Source organism: Pleurodeles waltl, chromosome 2_2, assembly GCF_031143425.1.
Source record: "Pleurodeles waltl isolate 20211129_DDA chromosome 2_2, aPleWal1.hap1.20221129, whole genome shotgun sequence".
NCBI classification, from domain to species: domain Eukaryota; kingdom Metazoa; phylum Chordata; class Amphibia; order Caudata; family Salamandridae; genus Pleurodeles; species Pleurodeles waltl.
In genome coordinates, this window is record NC_090439.1 from 155455212 (window position 1) to 155477105 (window position 21894).

Sequence of the window (21894 nt, forward strand, 5' to 3'; positions counted from 1 at the left end):
TCTGCAAACCTACTAACTTGCATATTTTAAGGATTTTCACCAGCTCTTCTCTAATCTTTTCCCAAAGAGAGAAAGGTTGGAAATTTACTCCTGACAATGGAAGAAGTTGACGTTCTTCCAGGGTTGGGAAAAATGTGGTTGAAGTGAAAGTCAACTTCTAAACGCTCAATAGATTTTCACATGAGCAATCTACATATGCATATTTGCTCGTGCTAAAATACAGTTCACAAATGTTTTCTAGGAGTAAGATTTCCTGGTCTGCTGCTATAAGTTCTTGTGAATTCAGGAATGCCACTAATTCAAAGGCATACACACACGATGGGTGCGTTTATGTGACTTTCTTTAAGAATTGGGTCCCTAATTAGGTCTGGCGTTAAAGATATTTTGTTTTTATTAAACTTCTATTTCTCTCTCTCTCTCTCTCTCTCTCTCTCTCTCTCTCTCTCTCTCTCTATCTATATGCTGACATTAGTGTGAGTGATCGCTTTCTGCTCTTCCACAAGGAGCATATTGGCACACAAAGTAGTTGTGTTCAGTGCCAGGAACTACTGTGGCAATCAGTGGCATAACAAAACTGGAACGGGGAGCCTCCTGCAAAGAACATGGAGGGTCCCCCGCTCCAGACTCACTCAGGGCAGATGCTGTGAGAGTTCCCCTGGAGGCGTCCCCATGCACCGCAGAGGCAGCAAGGCTTTGTTACACCAGTGGTGGTAATGTGTGCTCTTTGAGACCAACAAGTTTTTATGTTTTTTGCCAATGTTGGTTACAATGGTGAGGGCTGGGCAACTCCCAGAACAATAAAGTGTTACGAAAGCCATGTCAAAACAAGACACACATTGACAAAACCAAAAGACTCAACAAATGTTGGATCGGTTTCTTTGCCAATGCTTGTTTATTTTCATGCTTCCCATGATCTTGTTGAAAATTGTTACACTGATTTTCCATTCCAAATATTTTTTGGAAATACTAGCATGCATCAACACATTTTACAAAATGACACTTCAAAGAAATAGTACCTATAATTTCATAGTTGCCAAACCTTTCTTTCCCCACTTGCATTTTTTTCTGAACATTTTATTTTGAAAGCAAAGAATCATCACTCTTGCTTACAATCTTCTGCATAAATGTACATATGATCAGATAGCATTCTGGGAGCATTATACTTAGCCTCATATTATTACATTTTTCAAACGTGTGTGTACACTTTTTTCTTTTTTCCTGGAACCACTGTAAGTAGTGTAGTGCAGTGCGACATTTATTTATAGCGCTCATCCTATTAATAAAGGCTTTTCATTAAAGAACCATGAATGCAAGTTTGAACAGCATTAACCTATGGACACATATATTACCTCAACTGCAGACAGTTCCCGTATCTGTAAACTGAAGCCAAAGGGTTTGTGCTGCAGGGCAAGGGGTTGGGCCTACTTGTCCCAAGGACAAAATAAACATGAAAACTTGTTGCCCTTGACCCCAAACAATATGTCCCGGGTACCACTGCAAAACTGAAAGAGGCGGTGACCTCTCTCTGCTCTGCAGGGACCACTCAAACAAATGCTACTGCTTATGCCAGGATGTAGGACACAGAGGACAGAACACCCAGAAATACTATTCAGTTAATGGGGCCCTGGAAAGGGCAGAAGCTCTAAGTGTTGACCTATTAGTCGAAGACTGGATAACCAACTATTTCCAACCCAGAAGACTCTAAAAAAAGAGTTTGCTGTGGAATGAGCCAACAGGTCACTGGTGGCCCCTCTTAGACCTCAACAACTGCCAAGGAAAATATGTATTTTTTTAACTACAGGGACCAGGGTGCATTCCTATAAGCGGGTAGGGTTCTGAGAGACTTGCAATTTGAGAACATATCTATATGCATATTCCTCGATTATACCCTTCATGCTAAAGAGCCAATACTTACTGCACGTAGACAAAGAGGCCTGAAAAATTTCAAATTCTTAGCTAAATAAAAATATATGGCCATAATCAGACTATCTACCGAAGCATCAGTCAAGGGGTTCAAAAACACTACAGTTTGATTTCGCTACAAAGGTAGCAAATCCACTTACTCAGAGTTAGCATGATCACAGGATTAATGGGCCCCTTTTGCTACAACGGAGGGCACACTTGGAATTTGAGTGGCAAACAAATGGAAGGCTCAGGGACTGGTGTATAAACGAAAGAACCAACCTAAACTATCACAAAGACAACTAACTACTGCTCACATGCCTACCTCACAAGCTTGTATGCAACTCCACAAGAAAATCGTAAGGCAACGGAAGATGAAAGAATCAACACAAAGCAGGGAAGTTCTTCATCTTACGGTGCCCTCCTACTACCCAGTAGCAACATATTAAGATAGAAACCAAGACCTTAAAAACACCTAAGCACGCAGCACCACCCTCGTATAGTTGCTTCTGTACTTCAGGGTAGGGCAATAGTAATTTACACAGGGGGAGGGTGGAGGTGGGAGGGGTTGGAAATCGCAGCTGCCAGCTTAACCCAGCCCCAGACATCAGAGCTCTTATTTCTATAGCATATTCAATCAGATCTTACGCAATTAGCAATATGTAGGAAAACCTCAATAGATGGAGAACCTTACCTCTTTATGTTGTTTTCCGAGTATGTGTGTTTGCCACAGCAATTCACTTTTTATAGGCACGTTACAGAGGGTACAAGAGAGGTGATCCAAACTGTTGTATGTAGAGACCAAGTGGTTAAGGAAATAGAGCCACAATACTGATAACATTTTTTATAAAACAGTCATGAGACAAAAGCACCTACATTTTATCAATAGCATGCCAAGAGACAGACACAAATAAGCCTACCAACCCCACATAATGGAGACTATTATAAAGTGTAAGTACTACTACTAAATGCAATCTTCATAAATTGGATTCTGACAAAAGGCAGTGGCATGGTCCAAGCAGATATTAATACTTGAGGAAAAAGAAGGCGATGTTTATAGATGATTTAACAAAAGCAGAATGGCAAATACTGCTATCACATCAAAACAATTGTCTGGCAGCATTCTTTGCTAAACACTAACCATCCTTATTACACTGAGAACTAAAGGCAAGCATTCAAGGAGCTATTTTAAAAAGGTAGGAGGTATCCATCTTTGCAAAGCAAAAGAAATTCTTTAGCCATGGGATCAGTCGACTACCAAGATATATTCACTTGGCTATTTGCTTTACCTCTCCTATATCAAGATTACAAACGTAGCAATACACACACATTACAAATGGAAATGTAAGGCACCATGTTCTTGTTGCATTTAATCAATGCCTCACTTTTTCTTACTCACTTTTTATTATGTTTATCCTTCTTTCATTGGCCTCTGCATATGATTACATTCATAGGCATACAACTTGCTTTTTACCACCAGTGAAATATTCAAGTTCAAAAAAACGTTTGCTCTTCTTGCATTTCCTATTTATACCATTTCTTCCCTGGCAGTAATCTATTGTTAGTAATTTTCTGTAGTTTTTGGTTTGGTTATCTTTAATTTCACTTTGCTGTTTTTTTCACTAAGTAAATTTTTTGTTTTGTTTTACTTTTACCTGCCCCACCCTAGCTTAGTTGTACATTTTTTGTGTAAATAATACGTGCATGTACACTCTAAAAAGAACATTTAAAAAATGTCCTGTGTCAAAAGCTAGCATTCCGAACCTGGCAAGAAAGCTGAAATCAGTGGTTTAGCATTAATGACCTTAAGATGTGGTCACGTGATTAAGTTTGAAGTGGAACATGAAATTTCAAACTCAAATTAAGGTTCCTACAGACCCAATGGTAGTGAGTGATTGTGTAGTCCTCGTAATCTTATTAGCTCATGAGCATAATGCATTTGGGTGAACCTAACTTAGATTTTCACTGCTCTGGTGCTGTTTAAACAGAGGTTGGCACAAAGTTGTTAATAATCTGCAAATCTTCCAATTTAATGCCTCCCTTGGCAGCATATGAAGACCTCGGTTCCTCAAACAATAACCATATATTAATAGCCAAAGTACAACAGCTAAAGGATAACAAGCTTACACTGGAGTCATTAATATTCCTCACAATGTGGACCCTCTCTTCAATTTGTTAGATTTTCCTTATTTTCACAGATTAAATATAAAGAATGCCTCTCCAAAAATTGTTGCTCATTACTACATTTAAAGTCCTAACATTGACCCTACTACCCTAACCTATAACTACTTTGAATAAGAACCTTATGTCTAAGCCTAAGCGTCCCCTTTATTCTATTCTTAAGCCTGATCCTACTGCTTACCCTTACTCTATACTTTAACCTACCTTCAACAGTCAATGGAGTTTTGTCTAAGTGGTAAAATGTTGACATGAAAGAATCAAGGTAGTGGTAAATATCAATGTAGCTGTTTCTTTGAAATTTTACACTGATGAAGATGATTCTGCATAAGAGACTATCCATTAACAACTTGCTTAGGAGATAAAAACATTGGTATCGGAATGGTTATAATGATAATTTCATAAGAATTCACACTTCATTTACTACTTCAATAGACCATTCATTAGGACAAACGAGAAAAAATATTAAAAATTAAATGTAAGGGATAAGAGATTCTGGATTTGAATCATAACAGTTAAGTACAAAACATATGAGTAGCTTGTTAACCCAGTATTGATACTTGAAAACCCCTGTACTTTCAAAGTAACTGAATCATTGAGTTTAAGGTCAGTCAGTCCTGGATACTGTTTGAAACAAGAAGCTTTTGGTTTGTTTTAAGCCTGTTGCTAGAATGTTACCGGAAACTGAAAGGGCTAATATGCAAAGGAGTTACAGGGGTTCCTAGTTCACCTGATTAAGCATGAGGGAAGGAGGGTCTAAGGTGTATCAATTCACTAGCATCTCCTGGAGGCGAGTTCTGTGTGGCATTTCCAATACACTTCTATAATCCCTTCTCATCTGTCATTATAGAATTTCTATTATTATATAAATGCTTGTAGCATAAAACCAATCCATAAGAAAAGATAAGAATGCAAAATGTAGAATATTTTTTAAGTTAAAAAGTGAACCATTTCGAAATGCTATGTATTGCACTGATCCCAAGTAAATAAAGGAAGGCAACTCACAACCTCACATTTTTTCTGGAAAAAAAACAAATAATCAAAATATCGAACCAATGCTGAACTCACAAAATAAAAAAAGCAAAAAACAAGCTATATGAATAGGAGTAATTAATGCTGAAAATAATTTTTAAGCGGTGAGAATAGGCAACCCTGAAGATCAGTTTAGATGCCTATCATGTACTGAGAATATTAACTGTACCCAATCAAAAAGTAACTTTCCTCCTATATTAAAAACCATAAAAGAATGATAACATCATAAACAGAACAGGAGAAAAAAAGTTATCTTTCATAAATGTCACATAATACTATATGGTCTACTTTAAAAGGTTACACATCACCCCACCCATTAAAAAGATCTACTGCCCAAGTTAAAAACCTTCAAGTTAGGAGTAAAAATCCTGTAACCTTTGTGAATTCTTAAGGTATGTTTTAAAAAAAAGTTAAAACCACAGCACAGATTTCAACGAAGTGCAAATTCTGTAAAAACCTAGGGCAGGCTCAGGCCTCAAAAAAATCAGAACAAGCATTGGCAAAGCCAAAAGGTCTCACTTCTGCATGAGGTTTTTTTTTTTGGTTAGCTGTGTTGTATTGCATTGTGGTTGCAATTGATTTTCAAAAATATTTACAAAACTGTTTATAAACTGCTAGGATATGGCCTTTATGGTAAGCTAAAGCATGAGTGATAGTGCTCTACATGAGCACCAGTTACATTACACGTCACTGCCTCTCTCTTGACCGAGTAAGTAGAACGCTCACCACGCTGCAACAAGATGCCATACTGGCATCTAAGTCACAGACATTATAAAAATCTGTGGAACTCATCCAGAAGGATGAAAGGCTGTGTGGGCACCACCAAAATATGAACTTTTGCTCCTGCATGTTACACGTTACTGCAGTGGGAGCTCAACCCACCAAACTACCCTACTGTAACTGTAGCCTAAAGGTGACAGGTTAGACAAATATCTAAGCAGCAGACATGTTTACGCCCTGAATGTTAAACCCTTTTGTCAGTAATTCACTATACACAGTGAACCAAGAGACCCTGACCTATGAGCCTCCCCTACCACCCACAGCCCTACATGAGTGGGGAGTTCTACTGCAATGACACATAGAACATTCACAGAGCGTTTATCAATTGTACAGCAGGTTTTCTGGAGCCACTATACCACCCTACAAAATTACCGTCTTGTAATACACATCCAGGTGGTGGGAATTAAGTCACGGAGTAGGATACTAAGATAAATGTGAACACAGCGCACTGGGACTGGTATGCAGTTTTGTAACTGGGTCAGTAAGATTGGAGGGAGCTTCAGATTTCTGACAATGACGCCAGCAAATAACGTTAAAAAATATTATACGACAAGTAGTGCATATGAGAGTGGCTTAGGAGGCACAAGGGAGAGAAAGGCCGATTGGCAAGAGTACTAAGAAAGAATACAATATTTTGTGAAAATAATCAACACTTTCGGGGACTTTCAAAACCGAGAGGAAGAGTGTTTATGTGTTTTTGGCAGTGTGTTCATGCAAAAATCCCAGGTGAAATTTGACAGACCTCACGGACCCAACAGAAAGCACTTGTACCCAACTATTCATCAGAAAATACATTTATTAGGAGGGTGTAACACCCCAAACACCATCCGAAGTTACATCCCTGCTAGTATTTTGGTACCAAATGACATATTATTTGCCTTGTTGTAATTGCGCAAATAAAGTTTAGAACAGAGGGGCTAGCAGTAGAACATAATTGGCCTGTGTAAAATTGAAAGAAAATAACAATAATATAAAAAAAAAACTAAAAAATACATCGAACTGCAGAGAGGTCGAGATCTCCCCCTTTATAAAAGCAGTAAAAATTGTGTGCAAGATTACACAACCTAAATACAGTCCGTTTGGAGTTCCAAAGGGTGAAAAGCGGTGAAGCAAGGGGTTAACGCGCACCGATACATGGATTCAAGGCTTTATGCTACTTTAAACCCCTTCCATGACCTTAAAGCACTCACGTCTTTGTTTATGCGTACGTGCTAAGGGGTGGAACCAGTCATGCTGTGAGGGGGATGAATAATCAAAGACTGTGTCTGGTAAGCAAGTTGCTTTCTCAGCTGCAAAGATAGCCATCACTATAGTAAACAACATGTATTTTGGATTGTTAATCATTCTGTTTTAGTTACTAAAGCATGTAAGATGCGTTTAATTTTTTTCTAACTTGAAAACAAAGTGTAGACAAATCAATTTGTTTACATTTTGAAGAAGAAAAAGCCCAGTGGAAATACGCTTCAACCCAGTCCTCACACTAAACTATTTTTGGACTCTCTATTCCACTGTAAAAGAACAATTCAACAAATATCGTATGGCACTATCATAGCAAAACATTGTTTTTGGTATTAAACTAACCAGCCTCGGAAAGAGAAAAGGGCAAGTCTTGCTGGTATTCAAAATTATGTTCTTCACATCCCTGTTTTTTTTTTGCTTGTTTGCCTTTGGCAGTCTTTCAACACACAAAGCCATCCCGCCTAGCCCACCATTTACATCTCCTACACAAACTGATTATCAGGTATTTTGTAGAGTACAGGGACAAGACAGAAGTCATTTAAAAGAAATGTCTGGCTGACTCTTACGACTCCACCAGCTTTTCGATTGCATCAGCCTTCCGGGAAGTCTCAAATTTTGACAACAAACTAGCTTGCCCCATGTGAAGGAGCTGAATTTGGCAGGAATATCCATTACTTGCTTTCATCAGAAGACAGCATGTTTCCACATAACATATATGTCACTGCTCACACCTATTAGCTACTACTTTAGTGAAACACCACAATAGGTGCATTAATAACAGTAGTAACAACAGTACAAGTAACAGTAAAAGAGTAACAGTTGTAACAGTAAAAGTAACTGTTATAACAGAAGCAACAGTAAAAAAGCAACAGTACTGTAGTAACAGGAACATCATTAATAGTAACAGTAAAAGTAACAGGAACAGTAATAAAAGTAATTACAGTATAAATGCAACAGTAACAACAGTAACAGTAACAACAGTAACAGTACAACGTAACAACAGTAACAGTAATACCAGTAGTAACAAAATCAGTAACCGTAAAATTGACAACCCTAAAAGGAACAGTAACATCAGTAACAACAGGAAATAACAGTAAAAGTAGCAACAGTAAGAGGAACAACAGTAAGAGGAACAACAGTAAGAGGAACAACAGTAAGAGGAACAACAGTAAGAGGAACAACAGTAAGAGTAATAAAATGAACAGTAATAAAATCAACAGTAAAAGTAACAGCAACAAGTGACAGTAAAAACAGTACCGTAATAACATTAACAGTAACAAAAGAGTAACAGTAAGAGTAACAATAGTAACAGTAACTAACAGTAATAAATAGTAACAGCTTTTATAAACGACACTCAAAATTACCAATCAAAAGCAATGGGCGAGCTATAAGTCCATGGACTGAGTACAGCATGTCTCGAAGAGACAGTCCATGTGCTGCCTAGGCTAGGCCTAAAAATGTTACAGGCCTGAAAGTCTGGTGACTTGAAAAATGTACTCGCCTAATTGTAAAGTGTACTTGACCCATAAACTGGTCTCAAATTGTGTGATCCTTGGCAAGTATGTTATTTTACAGAGCCGCCTTTTTTTTCCTTCATTATCGTATGAGAGTACTTTGAAATATGCAAGTTCAGCATTTCTGCTGTACACAAAAATGATTTGATTAAACTTTTGCTCTATGTTTAGTAGGAATCTAGCCTGCCTTACAGGGTGCAAATGACCCCTGACTTGTCCCCTAGAATAGATCACTAACAGCATTGTCATCAGAACGAGAGCAGGAATGTTTCTCAGTTCATGTGTAAATACTCACTTACAATAAGTATATTACTAAAACATGATCTGATAGGGCATTGCCAATAGCAAACAGCACACTTCCCATTGGAATAGCCACAAACGTTCCTACCAACAGGCAGTTTTACAACATAAAAATGCAAAACAACTTAGCGTGCAGATATGAAATTGGGTTTGGGAACAAGCAAATCACCTAAAGTGTTCTGAAGCTAATCACCTAAAGTGTTCTGATTTGCTTTCATCCTATTAAGGTCTTTCTCATCACACAGAGTTACACAAAATGCGCTTTCACACTAATGAAATAGATTTTGAAATGTTTGTACAGTATATTTGCAAGATATTTAAATGTGTTAAAAAAATTTGATATACTCCAGCCTTTCATTTCATACTTTTTGTAAAGCACAACTGTCACACAGTTCACTTTACAAAATCCTCTAACTTTGCAGTCAGATGAAGAAAAGTAAAGTAAACACCAACCTCCAAGATAAAATACGTATTGTAAGAAGACATAAGCTGACTTTGTCTTCCGTCTCTGGCAGACCACATGTGACAAGATAAAAACAAGATTTAAAAGCACTTTTAGTGCTCATTCACTTTTAGTGAACAGAACTCCTGTTGTTTGTCAGCTCCCTACAAAGGGTAAGTAGACCCTAAAAATAGCTCACCCTGATAAAATGTGACTCATCACATCAAGTGGGCGAGTAGATTTCTGTAGGCATGTGGCTGAAAATTCCAAATATTGTGCTTCATCATCAGTGGCTTCATATATTTCTTCCTGTCCCTAAATAAAACTTACAAAGAAGCATAAAATGAATATGCTTTGAGTCAAACCTCATCACATGGGCAGCATGTGTATATGCCAGACCAGAAAATCATCAGAGGAAACAAGACCTAGAAATGGATAATATCAAGTCAAAAGCGAGAGAGCAGAAACCTGTAATAACTATATGTAATCCATTCAGATAAGGCTGGAACCTAGCACATTCAGTAATATCCCAGTACCACATAACGGTCTGCTTTGCACATCCCTCTCGCTTCTGATTTCCTTAAGGTCAAGAACACAAAGGCACTTGAGCTACCCTTTGCTGATCCCCTTGAGTTTGACAGGTCTATTTAAAAAAAAAAAAAAAAAAAAAAAAAAAAATCAGGTGTGACCACACCAACACAATTCTCTTCTACATTTCTCAATATGGACTTTTGAGTACAAAATCAAGCAAAAGAAAGTATTGTACAATTAATCTGTTAAAAGAAGCTTTCTGTTGTGTCCAGATCTTACACGATAGTAAAAGAGTGTGCAAGTGAATTAGATCGCCCAAATACTTTAAACCTAGCTCTTGGAGGATAGCATGTGAAGAGGAAGACCTAGGGACAACAAGTAGTCACCTCAAGACCTGCATGACCCCAGGCACCAACCCTATAGGTATCCGAACACACTTTGCCTTATACAGATGAAGTATATCGTTTAATTTTCCCCCCCCAACTTCTTGGCAAACCTAAAAACAGCTGTAGATAATATCTCAAGAAGATGCTAGTTCTTTACCACGTGTTTCTCAGAAGTTATCACCAGTTATCCTTAGAGTGAAATTGCACCCCCAAGTATGCATATGACAGACCTGTGCTTAATTCCACGTTGTCCACTCTCATATGACATCTAGCACTGTCTGGCCCTTCGATCATAATGAAAAAAAACTTAGCAAGTTTCACTTTTAGATCTAATTTGGTCATAAAACTGAAGAAACTATTCAGCACCAGTTGAAGAGCATCGAGAGTGTGGGCCAATAATACTGCATCATCTTAACATAGGAGGGCAGGAACAGGGTGCTGACCTTTCTGTGGCAGATCTTGACATAGGCCCAACAATTTATTTTCTGGCCCATAAATATACAATGTGAATAAAAAAGGGGCTAGAATGCAGCCTTGCATGACGGCCCTGTTAACATCAAAGGCCTTAGTACACGCCTCGTTTATTCCATATCTCGCCATCGTATCCGAGTACATCTTTCTCAATCGATTCACTAAAGCTTGATTTACTCCACGTTCCCTCAGTAGAAGCCACAAATTACAAGTCTATAAAACTCATATATGTCCCACTTTTTGCCACTGTAGGTTTGTCTATAATAAGGTTCAGGTTTAGACATTGCTCAGTGGTTGTTAGTCCTCTATGTAACCCATACTGCATTTCCAAAAGGATCTTATGTTCTTCTGCCTTGGACTCTAATCTGGCTAATGGGATCCTATCCATCATTTTAAACAGGGAGTCAAATAAGGACAAAAGTCAAAAAAATCTTGGCTCCCAAAAAGTATTAAAAATATGCATATCACTTCATCTCCCTTAGGTTCTAAACCAAATGCAACATCGGTCCTAGACTCGAATACTGCCCAGCAAAATTGTGCTGTGTAGGAAATAAAAATAAAAAGTAGTTCAGAAACCATGCAGAAAACTTGGAGCCTCATAAGTTTTCAGTAGTGGGCCGGTGCGCTTGAGAAGGGCTAACCACCGGAAAAGGTGTGACGAATGCATGCCTTTCACAAATGAAATCAAGCGAATTTTAAAAGGCAAGCCCATGAACCAACCAAGTGATGGGCGTGACATGGGTGTGGTTTAAAGCCCACAGAGAGATTACAACATGCCACAGTGCTTGCACGCTCAATCCTAAAAATCAGGGTGTGCACCAACATAGACCTGTTTTTTTATTTCTCTAAATGTTATTGAAGCTGGCTGTCTGTTTTTCTGTCGGGACCTTTAAAGTAAGCTGGGAACAAAACATCCAGACGCCCGGTTGTTGAAATTTAGTAGGATTTATTTTGTGTCAAGTTTCTTTCAATAAAATCACCCCAGCGCGCAGCAGAAACGGCTTTCCTAACATCAGATCAACAGCGCTGCCAGCCGTTGCCGTCTTCCGAATGCTCGGCGTTCCTCGCGCTAATAACACGGAAAGGATCCCCGAACAAAGAAAGACAGCCGCGTGTGAGCACCTCCCCTGCGCGTGCAATGCCAAAGAAAGGCTGATCGGCACGCGCAGCGGTAACCGCTGCTATTAAGACACTACATTTAGTTTTCTCTTTTAACACTTTAACGAAACAACAACGAAAGAAAACAATAATTTTTTTACAAATTTCCCCTAAACAAATAAACAATGCACCTGACATTTGTTCAGGCGCAAAATATAATCACAGGTGAAAACACCAAACTAAGGTAACCATACATGCTGTGTTTAACAAGATAAAACGCTTCACATAAAACCCAGCATAACCAATTCTCACTTAACGATACCTTAAAGGTAATTTGTGCACCCTATCACTTCTCCTGACAGGCACAAGATTGGAGCATGAATCCACCTACTTTAAACTCGAGGACTTAACCCCACCAGATTTTTGTACATTCAAGAAATTCTGTGCTTTTGAAGTGTGATCAACCTTCTTGTGAAAAGGCAACAACCCATCCTTAGATTCAACCTTTATAACCTTCCCCATATTCCACCAGTTACGTCCATCAACACGCACAGCATTACCACAAACTTTGTCAACCTTGAATGGTTCAGAAAACTTAGAATCACCTTTCTTGACAAACACCGGTAATTTAACCCACACCCAATCACCCACAGTGAATTGCACTTCCTTCACGCCTCTTTTCTTGTCATAATATGACTTTTGTTTCTCTTGTGAATTTTTAATACTCGAACACACCTTTGCGTAGGTGTGTTCCTTACACGTAGAATGCTTAAAAAACTTGGACAACCAAGCTGGTCTAAATAGTGTGGCAGGTTTCCTCCCTCTAAGTGCCTCAAACGGAGATATCCCCGTGCTAGTGTGGGGTGTTGTTCTGTAAAACCAGAGCATACTCTTTACAGCGGCATCAACCACACACCCATTAGCTAACGCCCACTGGATACACTCCCCAACCACTCTATTAAACCGTTCAACCAAACCATTTGTTTGCGGTTGATAGAGAGAACTCTTCAAATGTTTGATGGCACACTCACCCAGAAAATTTTCAACTTCACTAGACACAAACTGGACCCCATTATCAGACACAAGTTCCTTGGGAAACCCTTCTTCCAAAAATACATCTTTTAGACACGACACCACTGACGTGGAATCTGCATGACTCACAAACTTCACATGAGGCCACTTGGAAAAGTAATCAATTACTACATAAGCATACCGTAATTTAGGAGGAAGAGAATTGAATGGAGCCAACAAATCGATGCCAATCTTTTCCCAAGGACCTGCCGGACATTCTATTGGCATTAGCGGGGGAGTTGACGTTTTGAGGGCCTTATCACTAGTTGAACAAATGTGACACGACTTGACCAAAGTTTCAATGTCTCTGTCCATTTGCGGCCACCCATAGTATTCCCTTACCCTCTTTTTAGTAAGAGTAGCACCCAAATGGCCTTCATGTGCTTTTTCCAGAATCATGGATCTTATAACATCAGGAGGCACGATTTTATCATTTCTCAACAGTACACCATCTTCAATTGATAGTTCATCAGACACTTTGAAAAAAGGTTTAGTACTCAAATTCAAACTTTTTTCATGCGGCCACCCATTCTCAACATACATTAAAACATTAGATAGTACATAATCACTTGTAGACGCTTCTTTCCACATCATTTCGGAAAACGATCCAGTACGATCTAATTCGACAGAAGCAATGAAGCAGTTTTCATCCTGAGTGTCCATTTCCTCTCCAATGTCTTCGGAAACAGGATACCTGGAGAGGTAATCTGCTCTCACATTCTTTCCACCAGAGATGTGTACCACAGAAAAATCAAATTGAAGCAACCTGGCCGCAAATCTTGCAATTCTTGGTGAGCTACCTTTAAGATTTGTACCATTTAGAATAGAGACTAAAGGCTTATGGTCTGTTTGGAGAAAAAAAATGTCTTCCCCATAGATAAGACTTAAATTTCTCTATAACCCACTAACATGCTAATAATTCTTTTTCAATTACAGAATAATGTACTTCATTAGGTCTGAGCACTCTTGACACGAACCCAATGGTAGACTCCTGTTTTTCATTGATTTGCGTCAAAACAACTCCAAGACCGAACTTGCTGGCATCTACAGTTAAACAACACTTCAAGTTATGATCATAAGATTGTAACACCTTGGCACTACTCAATCTCTGCTTAAAAGTATCAAATGCTTCCGCACACTCAGCATTCCACAAAAACTCTGTTTTAGTTTTCAGCAGATTAGAAATGGGTCTGACTAGAGTAGCAACATTTTCAATAAATCTGGAATAAAATTCACAAAGACCCAAAAATGATTTGACACCAACTTTGTCCTGAGGTGCAGGTGCTTTTACAATCGCTTCTACAAGACCAGGTCTGGGATAAACACCTTCTGGTGTGATGACGTGCCCTAAATATTCTACAGACGTTTGGAGAAACTGACATTTCTCTCTTCTTAATACGACACCGGCACTATCAAACTTACTCAAGACCTGCCTCAGAATCGCATCATGTTCATATCGATCAGAAGCATGAATCAAGACGTCATCCTGAAAAATACACACTTTATCGATGCCTTTAAGAAGGGTAGACATTATTCTCTGGAATACGGACGCCAGTCCAAAAGGCATTCGACAATATTGATACGTTCCCCACGGGGAGACAAAGGCAGTAAAGTGCTGCAACTCGTGTGTCAATTCTACTTGGTGATAAGCAGTGGCCAAGTCGAGTTCAGTAAAAAATGTTGCTCCCTTAATACAAGAAAGCATCTCTCCAATCTTAGGCAATAGATGAGAGTCCACCCAGATCTCTCTGTTGAGTGCCCTCAAGTCAACACATACTCTCAATTCCCCATTTTTTTTCTTTGCCACCACCAACGGAGATAACCATAACGAAGAATCAATGGGTTCAATGATTCCCTTTGTTCGTAAACTTTCCAATTCTTTTTCCAACTCATCCCTGACACTAAATGGCACACCTCTCAATTTATGTTTAAAGGGAATGGCATTGTCCTTGACCTTTATTTTGTGTGTAAAGCCTCTTATCTTACCTAATTCACCCGAAAAAACCCTGGGAAACTCATTTAGCAAATTCTCTATATCAGAGGTATCTCTTATAACTGTCACCTGATCACCCGTACCTGGACGCAAAACCATTCCAAACAGCCCTTGGTGAAACCATCCTAAAATGTTCAATCCTTTTACAGCAACATAGACTTTCCCAAAAATGCGTCGTCCCTTGAAAACCAAAACGTCTTCAAAGAAACCAACTAAATCAATCCTCCTTCCCTCATATGAAATCGGAGTCCTATCTTGAGGATTCAATTTTCGCGTGCCCCAATTTGGTTGGTAAAGCTCCTGAGTAATCATAGTGATTTTGGCCCCCGAATTAGCCAACAACTTTAAATGTTTGTCACCTACTTGAATTAAAATGTACGGATCAATGCAGTCCTCGGGATTACCATTGATTATGTCAAGGTCACCCACAGTCAGAATCATATCTTGCATTTCACTCATCAACTCATCCATCCTGTCATCACCGTCATCCATGACAGTATTAACCTTAGTGTTACCACTTTTGTTACTTTGACACACTCTTGCAAAATGACCAGTTCTGCCACATAATCTGCACTGTACATTCTTTGCCGGACAAATCTTTCCTCCTTTTATATGTGGTGGATAGCCACACCTAAAACAAATGTTAGTCTGCTTGAAAAAACTATTGGATTTGGCCACTTCCACTTTGTTGTGCAAAAGAACACTCATCTTGCGTCTGTCGTCAGATCTCTGAACTACGTTCACTTGTTCCGCCTGTGCACGTTCCAACTCTTTAGCAGATCTCATTGCAGTTTCAATGCTTTTAGCAATTCTGATAGAATCTGACAAAGATGGATCTCCTAAGGACAACAACTTTTGCTAGATCGATTTATCCGCACAGTGACATTTGAATTGGTCACGTATTAATTGATCAGTAAATGTGTCAAAGAAACCCTCAGACGCAAGTTTCCTCAAAGCACAAATATAGTTATTGACATCTTCTCCATTTTTTTGTTCCCTCCTAAAAAACTTATGTCTTGCAATAACCAAACTTGGTGGTGCGTCAAATCTGGTGGCCAATTTCTTAAGAGCTTCATCAAATTCATCTAGTTCCTCGCCTTCTTCCAATTGAATATCTGGTAAATGTTTAAACACCGACCTACCCTCGAAACCTAAAGGATGAAGCAATAAACATTTCTTTCTTTCAGGTCTGAATCTTGACGCTCCAATGGCACCCATATACGTTTCAAAAGCATCATACCATTGCTTCCAAGGTATAGCTGGTTCACCAGGAGTTTCCAAGAATGGTGGCGGAGGGTTGACCGACTGCATGACTGATTTTAGAGAAAATAAAGTCACTTGGGACCATAAAACAGCAAAAATATTAACTCCCCTGCAGATTTCTGAAAGAAAAAAGCTAAAAACCTTTGGTTAAAATAGCCGTTTAAAGATGGCCGCTATGCTTCCATAAGAATGGAGACTTCCTGTAGACACACCTTCTGACCTGAGGTTCATGGGCGATGAGACACCCTCACCGTACATACAGCTGTCCAGAAGGTCGAGAATAGATGCAAACACGAGTGGGCCTCGACGTAACAGCCTGGGGTGATCCAGTTCCACAGCTCGTCGCCACATAAAGTAAGCTGGGAACAAAACATCCAGACGCCCGGTTGTTTAAATTTAGTAGGATTTATTTTGTGTCAAGTTTCTTTCAATAAAATCACCCCAGCGTGCAGCAGAAACGGCTTTCCTATCATCAGATCAACAGCGCTGCCAACCGTTGCCGTCTTCTGAATGCTCGGCGTTCCTCGCGCTAATAACGCGGAAAGGATAACCGAACAAAGAAAGACAGCCGCGTGCGAGCACCTCCGCTGCACGTGCAATGCCAAAGAAAGGCTGATCGGCACGCACAGCGGTAACCGCTGCTATTAAGACACTACAGCCTTCTTAAAAAGCGTCCAACCTTGGCACAAATCAATTTTTAATATATTTTAGGTTTTAACTTATTTGGATTAAATTGTTGCTGTGAACATTTGTATTCTTTTATATTTATTGATAGCACCCATGTGTGATGTTGTACAAGGTCCTCTTAACTCACAGGTATGTCCACTCTATGTATTTGTTTTGGAGGCACGATATTCATGCGTTATTGATATGAATGCCATGCCTTTTAAGCCTTTTTATTGCCAAGACGAATTTACATATAATCAACTTTATCTTCCTATGTAGTAATGTACGCTTTCAGTTCTTTCTCTGATGCTGGATATTTAGTCTTATTTGTATTGTTTATTGACTCTACTGCTCTTCTATGGTTATTTTAGTAATCAAATAAAAATTATTCATCAAGCAATTAATCGTCTGAGTTGTGCGTTGCTATTTTTTTTTGTTAAGAAGAGACTGTCACAAGTGAGTAACAGACAACAAAATAAAGAAAAGGGAATGGTGAGGAGGTAGCGAAAGTCATGAGGACAGAAGAGATGGTGGCTGACGCATTGCAAGCAGGACACAGACCAAATAGAGGAAAACATTAATCTTTGGCAGCTTTCAATAGGGATGACAAAAGTAGATGAATCAGTGTTACAGATAGGACTTAGGGCCATATGTACGAACACATTTTCCCATAGACACAGAATGGGTAAAACCCTTTGCTACATCTGGCCCTTAGTTTCACAGTCATCAACTGTGTCAAAACAAGAGTGATTTCCCCACATGCATCCACAAGTTAAATCAGATAAACGTATTAAAGTTGCATCAAAGAAATGGATAGGTTATGAAACAACGACTCCACAAATTTAAAAACACAATTTCAGATGTGAAACTAATTTTAAAAAATACATGACTAAATTAATGGATCTGAGTACGAGTGTAGGGAAAGTGGTTTGGGTTGTTTTTAAGGATTAAGAAAAAAAGAGTGAATTGCTGCTATAACACTGCATTGGTATGTACTGTGAAGCATTTGTCTTTGTGGAAACAAATAACCTAAATAAATAAATTTTAATAACACCTCTGTGCAATTCCTAAAAGGCACTCCTTCCAACTGTCATCTTCAAATAAACTTCTTACTAAATGAGCTTATCTAAGTTCTATGCAAGCTATAATGGTCTTTAATGGAGCAAGCCGTCGAGGTTAACGAAGAAAAGACTCTTGCATTCTTGCTTTAGATCAGCATTACTGTGACAAGGTCACAGGCTTTATTTCTCTAGGCTAAAATGCACCCTACATTAAAAATTGATGACATAGGGCGACTTAATAATGCTACCCACAGGTAAAGAAACTTTTACTGTCAACAATAATTTTGGCTCAGTAATGGCCCAAAACTCACCAGCACCCAAACATTTCTGAATGGTTGATGGGCTAAGAACTTGCATACTTAAGAGGATGCCCCCTCGCCCTCCAACGTGGACGATAAATCTACCTTCTCTAGTTGTCTGCATTATTTGACGGTCTCAATCTTCCATCACTGCGTAATACCAGAGTTGAGTTTCCCCACAGATGCTGTTTTGATAGTGGAATGAATGGTTCTTACATGATTTTACACCTTGCATGTTGTTTTCCAGACACACATTCAAACAAGCCCTTCTCAAAGCAATAGTTATACAATTATTATAACTAAACAGATGAATAACGTGAACTGTATTTTGATTAATAGCCGTGTTTAGCAAAAGATAAAAAGTCTTCTTTGGAGAGGGAACATAGCATAAATCCAAGTGTATATCGTCTATTTGATTTAGCGCCACTTAAAACACAATAATGATCAGCAAACTCATCAAATTAGTTCTGTTAATTGTTCAGCAGCAGGCAAAACCTTGGAATGATAGCATCCAGAAATCAATTTATTTTTTACCAGGCATGACGTAGTGCACATAATCAACTGTACGTCAAGTGGGCCACACATGCCCTCGTGGTGAACGCCTCCCTTGAAAAGGGGGAACAGAACGTACAGCATGAATATCTTTAACTTTGCCATATGGTGAAAAGCTCCTAGCATGTTCTTAGGTGCCCTATACAAAATGGATCATTCGGTTCAACACAGACATTCAGGTTAATGAAAGCACTACATCCGCAGGACCATCTCCTGTAGATAAAAAATACAACCATTTTAAAACTGCATTATCTGCATACCCTCCCATCCTTTTAACAGTAACAGGCTTCCAAAAAAGAAAATCAGGACTGCCAAGTAACTTGTGTGTGATTAGGTATGAATTCTGCACCCATCATAAACATGCGGACATTTTACACGCTGAAGAGCTTTTGTGATTACTACTCGGGAGAGGGGGTTCTCCCTAGCAAGTGGTGTGGCAGAGACTTCTCAAGGCATACAAATATTCTCAGTAGAACTTCTAACCAGTGGTTTCATTTTGTGTGTGTGTTTCTGATAGCCTATCTTATTGAACCTTCTCAGACTAAAAAGGCAATGGTGTAAAACAGTACACTAAAACACGATGTAACTACTGCACATGTCTTGGAAAAGTTGATTCTTGTGATAATTCTTCATATAACTCTTTTATTAAATGTCTCAGCACCTCAAAGTTCACCTGAGCGTCTTAAATAACTGTGTTATACCTACAGGGCAGTTCCAGCACGACTACCAACTACAGATCTATTTCATCTTACAGAAAACAGAATTCTTCGTCGTTGCCATCGTTTAACCAATTTCTTTTCCATATTAAATGCACTTGTGCAAACAACCACTGGTAGCTGGGCTTTACAGGGCCTGGTCAGAATCACAAGCCAGCCTGGTCCCTCAATTTATATGGGAAGATAAAGTTGTGCTATAATAACCGGGAAGTGCTATTACTCATACTCCAAAATCACATGTCCCAAGGAACCCCAAGTACTTATGTAAATCAAAAACGTTTTTAGAATGGCCAGCTACTTCCAGTCCCCTAACTACCATCATCTGATGGGCCAAATACTCATTTGGCCTAATGTTTTGAGACAAGCACATGTACCCCTCTAAATCATACTCCTATGACAAACACTTTAATTCAAACACAGACCAGCAGCAAATCGATACAATATGGATTGCCAGAAAGTGCGTGCGTCCGTTGAAACACAAATTAGTTAGGATTTCGATACATATCCTTTAATTAATAATATGGTATAAACATGTTGTCATATAGGACAAAAAACATAGGAGAGGTGTTAAACGTAGTGATAGTTTAATACATATACTTCACTTGTTTGCACTTTAGTCTGGGGAACACATGACCCAAAGAAAGCTATGTTGAACCTTTACCAACCTTTGAATCAAAGAAAAATAAAACGCTCCTGTTTTTTTTTTTTTTTTACGTTACTGTGTACAGAACTCTGCAGCCCCAAGGCCGACATGATGAACTTCGTAATAGCGAAGATCTCTGAAACACGTGTACATAGGGCACTAAAATAATACCACTGTAAACCAAACGAAAGTAGTGAAAAGACGTGTTGCACTGCAACAAACAATTACATGTGCTGCGTTCGAAAAATCAGGAATATTTAAGAGCATGCCATGTTATCACCCAACTGTTCCAAAACATTGAGTGATCTGGTGGGGTTGATCATGGAAAGAGATGGGCACACGCCCGAACTCCCTCCCCATCCGGATTAGCTTCCAGGCAAGGGAGATGAGAGCGCTCCCTGCCACCTCCTGTCCCAGGAACTCCTAACCTAGCCATACTTTTGAATAAGGATATTTGGCAAATGGAGACTCGATTCTCTTCTTCTCAACGCTCTCCCGCTGCTTTTCACGCTGCTTTTCCTTCATAAGCCGCCGCAGCTCCTCCTGATTCACTGGTTTCTTGGAGGAGTGACCTGCAGATGGCCTTCCAGTGGCAAACACCGGCTTCCCCCTCGCACTCTTTCCGGGGGCCGCCATGCCTGTTTTGGTTCAGGCGTCGCACACTCCTGACCTCACGCCACGGCGCTCTCAGAAGACGCAGACTAAGAAGGAGGGGCTACACCCAGCCTTCGCCAACAAAACACTAGCTGCTGAGGCGTTCCTGCGAGTATTTTTGCAGTTTAGTCGTTAGAGGGCAGTATGGCACCGTACAAAAACTTTTAGCACACTACAAATCCGAATACACACGGAGATATGATAAATTATTGTTACTGTATTTATATACATGTCCACAGACTCGATTTAGTGAGGAAAGGCCCAGTTTTTAAAGCCAAAATTGGCTTTCATTTAGTTTTCTACCGCGTGAATGTGTCTCCGCTTCAATACTATACTATTATTATTAGTAGTAGTAGTACTGTTATTAGTGTCATTATTTAGTACTATTATTGATAATAATAATAATACTATTATCACTATTATTATTATTAATGCCCCTATGTTTGCTGTGCAAATGTTGGCATGTATGGAATTATACGGTGCTTACTAAACCTGACGAGTTATTGCAACACTATAAGCTGGGCAGCAGACTGCTCCAGAACCCAAGGTTAGTTGTTACTCCAGTGTTATTGGTTATTGTTAGTTATTTGAATTACTCTTGTGTGCTCAGGAAACGACTCTATGCATTCATTTAAGTTTCTTTATGGTAGATTACATAATTGGTGCTAGGTGTGACCATTAATAGGTGGTCATGTGAGTTCCATGGGGTTGGTAGGGTTAGTAGGTCAATCTGTGGGCATTAGGTATTGTTATATTGCAGGAGTACAACGTAGGGTAGGTTGTGAACTTTGAGATGAGTTATGGGCAGTTTTCAGAAATACAGTCATAGATAATAAGGCAATCATACATGTGACTTTGAGAAGGTTGTGCTCAGAGGTGAAGAAGGCATTCAGATTATGGAAAGGCACAAGAGGACCATTCGAAAGAAAAGAAGGGAGGTGGAAATCAGAAGTTTTAAGTAAAAATCAGTTTTGATGTTGCACTTAGAAATATTGAGGTTGCTTTTGAGATAGCATGCAACTTGAGATGAGGTAATGTAAAAAGAATCAACATAATTTGTATGCAACATTAGTGATCTATTAGGTACTTCTGGTAGGTTCTAG

The 21894-nt window shown here is 39.2% G+C and overlaps 1 protein-coding gene across 2 annotated transcripts in view; it reads right to left on the reverse strand.

The window, feature by feature from the left end:
* ZNF830 (zinc finger protein 830) overlaps positions 1–20834 on the reverse strand; it is a 262366-nt gene extending 241532 nt beyond the window's left edge. Inside the window, exons 1-2 of one of the 2 annotated variants that reach the window (XM_069219545.1) lie at positions 20592–20834; positions 2597–2696 (exon numbers count right to left, since the gene is read on the reverse strand). In XM_069219545.1, the coding sequence (XP_069075646.1) occupies positions 2597–2696; positions 20592–20773 (282 nt within the window). In that variant the 5' untranslated portion in view covers positions 20774–20834. Of the gene's footprint in view, positions 1–2596; positions 2697–20588 lie in introns of both variants that reach the window. The other variant, XM_069219544.1, reaches the window with a different exon arrangement.
* Positions 20835–21894: the final 1060 nt, after the last annotated feature.